This window comes from Apium graveolens, chromosome 4 (assembly GCF_009905375.1).
Source record: "Apium graveolens cultivar Ventura chromosome 4, ASM990537v1, whole genome shotgun sequence".
Lineage (NCBI taxonomy): Eukaryota > Viridiplantae > Streptophyta > Magnoliopsida > Apiales > Apiaceae > Apium > Apium graveolens.
Window position 1 is genome coordinate 290,763,648 of NC_133650.1, and position 9,794 is coordinate 290,773,441.

The following is a 9,794-nucleotide window of genomic DNA, read 5'->3' on the forward strand; positions in this document are numbered from 1 at the left end:
AGCCTTATCTTTACTTGATTTATCTTTTTCAAACAACTAACAGACTAGCTTCTCAAGTATTCATTCAAATATTTTCAAACAAACTTATATTCAAATCTTATCTATCTTATCCTTTGTTTGAAAATAAATCTGTTAGAACTTTGCTTATAAATACAACTCTTCATTTCAGATTTGTAGCTAACACTTTCACGAGAATCTTTCATCATCTGAAATCATTTTCTTGTTTCATACCCGAGATATTCATATCCAGAAAAACAAGAAACTTAGTTTGAGGTGTAAAATTTCATATTACATTTTTGTAACTGAATCGTGTATTATATCACTTGTCCCGGGTTGTGGGAGGTTGATTACAACAGGAAGGCCAAGTAGCTTTGTGCTAGGTAGCTGTGTGCTAGGGAAATGGTTCTTTCAAGTGGGCCAAGTTTGTAATCAAGGAAAGTTTGTAAGTACTTTGTTTTAAGTGGATATAATACATTCTCTATGCTAGTTGGCATGGGGACTTGGATATAGGCCATAGACTAGGTGTAGGGGCCGAACCAAGTGAAAACTCTTGGTGTTCTGCATTATTTAATATCTTTATTACTGCATTTATATTTCAATAATTTATTTTCTGCAGTTAAAAGAGACTGTCCCATGCCCTGTCTCATTTGTAAAGGGACTGTCCCATTTGCATAAGAGACTGTCCCATTTGCCTTAACAGTTAGAATATTATTTTATCTATCGAGCCATCGAATTTCAACTTGTACTTGACATATCTAAATTGACAATTATGGCGCGTCTTCGGTCCTTTTCTACCGGTAAATTTCTAATTATGTTTTTAATAATGAGCCTGCTTCAGTCGAGTTGTCATTAACGGCTACTTTCTGCGCCCTTCTCAACTATCCCCATTAAATTTCTAGTTCGGCTTCTTGGGAACCTAAACTCTTTTCATTTTTAAATTATTGTTATTCCTCTAATGGCTACATCGAACAGTATAATCATTTCCCTCGTTATGTCCTAAATATTGAGAGTGATTAGTGGAGATTATCTTAATAATTTTTTTTCCCTTCGATTTTACTAATACGTGGCCGAGGACATCATTAATAAGTTCGATTTTACTTTTCGACAAAATCGTGCCGAGATGTAAAGAAGTTGTTGATTTTATCTTTAGTAGGGTAAATATTTACATAGCAGCAACAAAGGTAAATAATTAGTAAAACATTCCAGAAAGAACACTGATTAATGAAAGATGGATTGAAGTTGATGAATACACAAGAATGAATTCATCAATACACGGGATAGAAATAAGTGGGCATTTTCAAAGAGGTGAAGTGGACGTTGGATCAGCAGGTGATGGAATATCCGGTCCGATGCGACAGCCTTCAAGCATGAACACTACATCTGTCACTGATGGTCTTTCCAGGGGATCTGTAGTTGTGCAAAGCAAACCAACTTTCAGGCCTAGCATAAATTCTTCCCATTCTGATGATTCTGGATCAAGTTCAAGCAAACCAGGTTCCAAAAGTTCTGATATCTGGCCTCTTTGTAGCTGCTTTTTTACCCATTTCACAATGTCCTCATCTTCCGTAAACATCACTGCTTTCCTTCCAGTTAGTATTTCGAGTAACACAATCCCGAAACTGTAAACATCGGCTTCTTTGCTTGATTGGCCGCTTAGTGTTGCCTCGGGTGATACATAGCCTAATGTTCCGATTGGTGTGGAAGATGAGGAAGCTTCTGCATTTGGCGCCAAAGCCAACTTTTCTAGCCCATAATCACAAAGATGCGCTTCAAAATCTGCATCAAACAGCACATTTTGTGGTTTGATATCTCCATGAACCATTGAAGTTGAGTGCAGAAATGCTAGACCGCGTGCAATGCCAAGTGCAATCAAGTGGCGCATTGGCCAGTTAAGTACATGGCCATCTTGATGAGATGCCTCTTGAAGAAGAGTCGATAAGTTCCCATTAGGCATGTAATCATAAACAAGCAGACGAGTGTTTGGTGCTCCAATGTAATAACCACGTAGAACTGTTAAATTTCGATGTTTTACCTTCACTAAAAATTCAGCTTCTTTGCGAAAAGTGCCTTCATTAACAGATGTATCTGGTATGCGACGAATTGCAAGCACCATTCCATCAAGAAATGTGGCTTTATACACGAGTCCATACTGTCCTCTACTTAATACATTTTCCTCATCAAAATGTCTAGTTGCTTCAAGTGCTTCTGCATATGTTATTTTGGCATTGAACATTGTGAGCTTTGGACCTCCATTATGTCCACTTCCGCGGTCTCCCTCAGTTCCTGAGCTTCCACGTGTTGGGCTTTTCTTCTTCTCCCCGGTAAGCCCAGCTCTCAACTTCTTGCGCCATCGTACAAGACCAATAATATATCCGCAACAACAAAATGCAAGAATGGCAGCTCCCGCGGCAATAACAAGGATTAACAATATCAACCTCTTTATTTTTTTTCTTCTTTCATTCTTGCACTCATTGTGCAACGGCTTGCCACATAATTTTCTGTTATTTTCAAACACGGAAGGATCATTAAACATTGAAGCCAATCTCCACGGAATTTCACCCTCAAGATTACTACTAGACAAATTTAAGTATTTTAAGCTAAGAATGAGCAAAAGATCTGCTGGAATATCTCCAGTCAAATTGTTTGATGAAAGATTTAGCTCTGTAAGATTTAATAACCTTGACAATGAGTCTGGTATCTGACCAGATATAAGGTTTTCATCCAAACACAAAGAACTAAGCGACGAAAAACTAGAAATGTTTTCTGGGATCACGCCAGTTAACCTGTTTCGACCTAAATCAAGATCCCTTAAATGAGTTAAATCAGAGATGTCATCTGGAATGTTGCCTGTTAAACTGTTTCCGCGTAGCTCTAGTACTTCAAGAGTGGAACTATTGCCCAGCTCAACGGGAATTAAGCCACTGATATGATTGTTAGACAAGGATAGAACCTGTAATGAATGAAGAAAACCATACTCAGCGGGAATCTCTCCTGTAAATTCATTAGATGACAAATTCAAAAACTGCAAACCCGACAAACTGCTAAAACCTTCAGGAACATCTCCGGATAAGAGGTTCTCCTGCAAAGTCACAACTTGTAAATTTAGCAACCCAAATAGCTCAACTGGCAACTTCCCGGATAACTTCTGCTTAAATCAAGAGTTATAAATTAGGAAATATGTTATATTACTTGAATATATTAATTTTTTAAAAAGAGCGATTTAGGGCTTGTACATAAATTTCAGCGGGCGTATGGTATTTGTAAGCTAATAACTCTAATTTATTCACTTGCCTCCGTCTTTTCATAGTTAAAGATTTTTCATATATCATAAATTTTTATAAATTCTGAAATTAATTAATATTATAATTTAGATAAAATTTAATTTGAGCCGCTCTCCCATCAAATACAATACTTATTAGAAATTGTCTGTTTTAAATATATAATCTTATATACTTCGAATATCATCGTCTAGTATAAAATCGAAAACCTAATTTCATATAAGTATAAATGTATTTTGTTAGGTATGAAGTGCAATACAGAGAAAGGTAAATGTGTTTTCTTGATTATCATATAATGTTTTTGCCTTTTGAAACTTAACAGCTAAATATTTGTAGTGATAAATGACTAAATGTAAAGACACGAGTAATATATCAAAATTCACTTGATTTATATTAAATCAAATTTGTTATGCTACAAATCTGTGTTCTTGAATGATAAGAACTTAGTTACTTCTCTTGAGAGAATACAAGATTTCTAGATCTGTTTTATTTACTCCTAAACAAAGTACTCGTAACATATTTTATAGAACAGCATGCACAACTTACAAAGATTATACTAAAATGGACTAACACATATTCTAAAGTCTATTTGTCTATTTCCACTTTAAGTGCAACAAAACTTCATACAATCTAATAGGTCGGTGACCCTCCTTTGTCCAATTCATCTTACCCCTTGATCTTGCATTCTTCAAACTACATTTGTAAACTTTCCGATTCAATGATAAAATTGTTTGTTGACTGATAATCTTGGATCTTCAAGTTGTCTGTATTCTGAACTTTGAGGTTATTGTCGAGATCTATTTTACTCTATAGAGAAGTCACATATCGATATGTAGAATGACTTATCGATATCTCTACTTCTCTATAAGTATTATGACTTGCCTAGATCTCCAGTTCTCTATATAGGATTTGACTTATCGATATCTTCAGTTCTCTACAATTAGATTATGACTTTTCAGTATCTCCAGTTCTCTACAAGTAGATTTTGACTTGTCATTATCTCAAATCCTCTATATGGACTTTTTGACTTATCGATATCTCTTTGAACTTCTCTACAAGTCATTTTTGACTTCTCGACATACACCTCTATACTTCTTGATCCGTGACTTGTCGATATGTGATTTAGAACATTTTTCCAAGAACAATATTATTCAATTCCAAGATTCTACACTTCTCTCTGAGGCATGATCATGATTGATCTTCTTTCAGAGTTTATTTCTTAGCTTGATGGATGTTCATAGAAAAATCCTCCAGTCTAATCCCCTTAACACTTTTACAGACTCAAGAAATACAAATACAAAATATAATAAGATAATCATACAACTGATTCTCAGGGTTGTCAAAGTGACTTAGTCTTGTTATATACATGCATGTCTTGCACAACAATCTTCCCAATTTGTGAAAAGATTACTTGTCACAAATTAATGCCTGATAACAAGACTAACCCCAAGTTAAAATATAAATAGAAGACTGACATTTTGATAAAGTATATGCTTTATACATTCTTGCAATTACATTCAGACTTGAATTTACAGAATCATCTAAATTTCTCATATCCTGGTTATTCTCTAATCAAGTCCTTGAGTATGACAAGGCACTCAAATTCTTCAATTATTTCAGACCCTTTTAGAGCTTCCACCAGTTTGAGCCATTCATTTGGTGAGTAATTGTCAAGATATTTTATCATGTACCTTGATAATTTATGAGTCTTGACATTCAAAAACACACCATCAGGAGAAAATCTACTCAACCCTTGTACTTTAAGCTCATTTGACCTTTGTTCAAACATCTTAATTTTATCAGCATACTTCATCTCATTTGTTTCCCTCTCAGCCTTTTCCCTTGCATGCCTTTCATCTATTTCTTTTAACCTTCCAGCTAATTCAACCTTCCTCATTCTGGTAAAAGCATTCTTTCCATTCATCAAGCTAATTACTATTTTAAACTCTATTGTTGAGTAATTTTCAATTACTTCTTTGTTAAGTAAGTTGAATGAGCTATCTTTAAAGTAGATTTTTATCTATCCCAAAGTTTCTACACAGACTTTAACTACGTTTTCAGCTAATTGATTGTTGTAGTCATCATCTGATATCTATTTTAAAATTGGTAGAAAATCTTCTTGATTGAAGCAGTTCCATAGAGCACCAGTTTTAACTTTTATTTTCTTTATTTTTCTTTCAGTAGACTTGAAGTGAGTTTGGGTTAGAGGTTTGAATGATGGAGGTTTTGACAGTTTCTTCAGAAAGATTTAGTTGGCTTGAATAGGTATTCTGAGTAAGGAGTTGGTTGTGGGTTTGTAGAGGTATTTAGGCTTAGAGTTTTTGATATTTTGAGTTTGTGTTTGGCTAGAGGTTTGGGTTGAGGTTTGTAGAGTTTTGGATATTTGGCTTATATGTGTTTTCTTGGTGCCTTTACCATTTCCTCCACCCTTCTTCTTATCTCCATTTTCCCATTCTTCTCCTCATCCTTGCCACCTTTTGCTTCCTTACGACTCCCACTACTTTTGCTTAATTGGCTTAGATTTGAGCCAAAATATTTGTGTTCATCTTTCTTTTGCTCATCATCATCCAATCCATCTTCTTTTCATTGATATTGGGTTGTGGTAGCATGACATCTGCAATTTTCAAATATCTTGCAAAGATCTTGATCATCTCAACATGCTTATTTATCTTGATACTTTTTAGTTTTCAACTCAGTCTCAATAGTCATCATCATCTTCTTATTTGTCATGACACAATACTTAGGTAATTGAAAGTGTCTACATCTCCTGATGTTAGGGCATATATAGGCCACTTCTTTGCTTGGTTTCAGATCAGCTTCAGAAAAAGCTTCTTGTTGGCCTGATTTTAGTTCATGTAGAAAAAGAGTTTCCTATGAACTCATCACCTTGACTTTATTGATGAATATATCCAGTTCTGAGACTCTTCTTGATCTTAGAAATGAGAGAGAGACCTGCATGCACCTATCAACTCCAGAGTCATTTATATTAACCACAATTCTCTTTTCCTTAAACATTTGTCTAGTAACAAGTACCACTCTCAGGAAATTGATATTGTTGTTTACAGCCTTCTTGTAGGAGAAATGATTGAAATTGAGTGAGACTTTTAATTGTTCAAGGAAATCACCAAACTCATTGTCAAGACAAGGGCCTTCGGTTGCCATTTTGAGTATTTCAATTTCAACATCATCCTCATTTTGAATTGATTTTAGCTTGGGCTCTATCATCCCATCCTTTGGCTTGGTAGCAGGCAAGTTGATATGTTGAGGAATCTGGGCCTTTACCATTTGAGGAGTTTCCTGAAGAGGGACTTTCAATGCACCCATGATAGCTCCCAAAGACACACCTTTATGCATTTTTAAATATTTTTGGGAGTCTATCAGGGATTTGATGTCTTGTTATTTCCTTTGGACAAGAGTTGTTAGTTGAGAGACTTGAGATTTCAAGGATGCATTTGATGCTTGAAGTTTATTAAATTGATTTTGGAGAGCTTGAATTTGATGAGATGAAGAGGTGGAAGGTACATTTATAGATGTTGTAGAGATATTTGTACCAAAAGTATCACGCACCACCTTTCTAATTTCCTCCATCATCAAGGCTGAAGGTTTATATCCAACCTTATGAAGTTTATCCAATTTGACCTTGGTGTCATTGTTGCTTGAAATTTGTTTTTGGATAACTTTATGCAAGGCCAGAAATGATTCTTTGATATGTTTGATGCTTGTCTCAACCCTAGTTAGACTGAAAGTGGCCATCTTCTCAAAAATATTGTTGAATTTATTCTTGATCTCTATTTGAGATGGCACAAGTGCATCTATTCTGGTACTCACCATCTCCTTGATCTTCCCTTAAAGACCATCCAGAGTCTTCTCAAGTGCTCTTCTAATGAAGTGGAAAGCTTATATTTATGCTTTATAGACCTCTTTGACAACATCATATACATCTTGTGGAGTGAGTGCTTTGGCATTACTACCCAAAATTGTGACATATTCTTCCATGAATCTGACCAAAGCTTCTTCCATCTCAATGCTGAAGTCCTTTGACAACCAAACATCTACATTACCATCTTGTTCAACTTTATCTGTAATCTTTGCATGTTGATCTTCAATATCCTCTTTATATGACAAAAAATTTGCTTGATATTTTTTATTAGACATATCTATGGTAAGTAGCTGTTGAGTGATATTGGCAAGTCCTTCAATTTGGTCTACAAGGAGGTCATTCATGGTGATCTGTTGAGCTTGAGTGACATGTAGCCATTGAGAGATGATGTGAGAGAGTTGTGTAGATGTGGAGGCTAGGTTTCTGTCTTGTTGGCTTGTGGTTGAGGTGGATGGGATGGTGTGGAGTGTGGTACCTGTGACTGGAGTCACAGTTGAACTCATAGTTAAAACTGTGGTTTTGACATTGTGTTGTTCACTTGGTAAGTGAACCTCCGTTTGAATTGGAGGGGCGTTGACCAGGTTACTATCATGTACCATGGCCTCAAACCCTTGTTCTTCTTTCAAAGAACTGACACTTGAATGTGCTGTTGTACTTGCCTCCCCAATAGCCGGATCATTGAAAATTGGACTCCCAGCTTCAATTATCAAGGCAAACTCAACTAGGATTTTGAGGGGAGTTGTTTCTTCAAGATAAACCTCCAATGGAATTGAAGAAGATTTGAGTAGCTCCCCCTCAAGAGTACTACCCTCAAACCTTGTAGTCTGTGAAGACTGTTGTGCACACACTACAAGAAACAGGGCAAAAAAAATCACCCTTTTAACAACGGTTCGAAAAGCCTATGATCTTAAAAATATTTTTAACATCGGTAGTGTTTTAAACGATGTTAAAGTCTTTTTAGACATCGGTTTAGAATGTAACCGTTGTCTAATCTTTATTAAAAAAATAAAAAAAATGGGTAAATCAGTTTACTTACTAACCTTTGTCTTATGTCTATTTATTAAAAAATAAATAAAAAACATCTTATTACATAGATACTAATTCCCCTGCTTTTAGTACAATATTCAGTCCCCCCTGCCCAAAATTTCTAATTTCCCCCCTTTGTCCCAATTATTCCCCCCTTTCTCCCTTTCACCCTCGACCACCCTCCACTCTCTCTCTCACTCTCCACCCTCCCTCTCTCACGAAACCACTCTCTTAATCTCTCACTCACTCTGTCACCATCCCTCTCTCCCTCATGGTCTCTCCCTGCCTCTTCAAACTTTAACCCTAAATTTACCCTTAATTTTACAACACAACCCCCATTCTAAGAATTTATAAACCCTAATTTCAATTAAGTACAAATGAAGTGAAATTAGTTCAACGTATTTTCAATTTCTTGGTTTGATTTCTATAATCAGTTGAACCAATCTTTACTTACCAAGATTGGGTTAATATTTCTTCATATTTTGTATAAATTTTATTCTTTCTCTCAACAGATCTGGGAGTTCTTGAGTTTTAGAGTGGGTTTATTCTATTAAGGTATTAACTTTCTGTCTTCTCACTGAAATTAAGAAACTTTGTAAAAATAATTCAATTTGCCTTCGTGGTTGTATAAAATTGCCATTATTTAAGTTTTCTTTTTGTCCTCATCTTGATATGCTTTTCTTAGGGAGTGATGTGCATCTTATGTGTTACAGTCTTGAAGATTTGAGATAGTTCAACTGTCTTGTGAAGACAATTAATGGGTGAATCTATTTTGAATGCACCATATATCCAAAATAAGGTACACTTTCTTGTCCTATGGTGCGTTAAATTTTGTCAATTATTCGTTTTGTTCATAAGTGGTAAATCTGATTTTTTCTTAATTGTTTAAGGTTTTTAATAATTACAAATAGGAGTTGGATATTCGTGATGTATTGTTATTAATTGTCATACTATTTCTTGCTTGGATTATTGGTTTTTTTTGGGATTTTGCTATTTAAACAGAAGGGGGGCTTGTTGCTAAAATTTTTGTTTTGTTTACAAGTGTTAAATCTAAATTTTACATGTTTGTATAAGTTTCTTGTTCATATGTAACAAGTGTGCAGATATTCATGATGTGTTGTCATACTGTATCTTGGTTGGATTATTGTGTTTTATTCAAACTTTTGTTAATTTATCAGACGGGAGGCTCGGTTAGCCCATTATAAGAAGATTGCTGCTCGGAAGGCAGAACTCTTGGAGCTGGAGAACATGATGATAACTGATTCTTTATGATCGAATAAACTGAACTGCACAGATTATTCCATAAGAAATTCTGGGACAGATTATTCATGTAGAAATGATTATTTATCTGACAATCTCAAGGTCAATTATACATTTCCATAATTTTTTTTGTGTGCATATTGTATGTAACATGGTCTTTATAGTTCTATGAATATCCTATTAGTTACTATAGCTTTTTTTTGTATATTATATATTCAGGAAATAAAATGTTACATTTACAAGAGTGCTGGTCACCTTTGTTGTGTTTATTATGATGGTTCTGTATCTAGAAAAGTCTTCTGTTACAGATGTGGTCAAACAGGGCATACTAGTTTGGTAAGTTTATTGCT

The 9,794-nt window shown here is 35.0% G+C and overlaps 1 protein-coding gene across 1 annotated transcript; it reads right to left on the bottom strand.

Moving 5' to 3' along the window:
- Window positions 1-1,175: 1,175 nt before the first annotated feature.
- On the bottom strand, window positions 1,176-6,632 carry LOC141719831 (putative LRR receptor-like serine/threonine-protein kinase At4g36180). The gene is made up of 4 exons (XM_074522201.1): window positions 6,241-6,632; window positions 5,038-5,176; window positions 2,774-3,145; window positions 1,176-2,698 (listed from the first exon to the last, which is right to left on the bottom strand). The coding sequence occupies exons 1-4, from the start codon at window positions 6,630-6,632 to the stop codon at window positions 1,298-1,300; spliced, it is 2,304 nt and encodes a 767-aa protein (XP_074378302.1). The 3' UTR covers window positions 1,176-1,297.
- Between the last annotated feature and the right edge of the window lie 3,162 nt (window positions 6,633-9,794).

Coding starts and splice junctions, on each gene's coding strand:
- LOC141719831 (XM_074522201.1), bottom strand. CDS start 6,632: ATGCATAAAGGTGTGTCTTTGGGAGCTATCATGGGTGCATTGAAAGTC. Junction 5,177..6,240: donor AATGACTCTGGAGTTGATAG/GTGCATGCAGGT, acceptor TGCTTTTACCAG/AATGAGGAAGGTTGAATTAG. Junction 2,699..2,773: donor GTCGAAACAGGTTAACTGGC/GTGATCCCAGAA, acceptor ATATCTGGTCAG/ATACCAGACTCATTGTCAAG.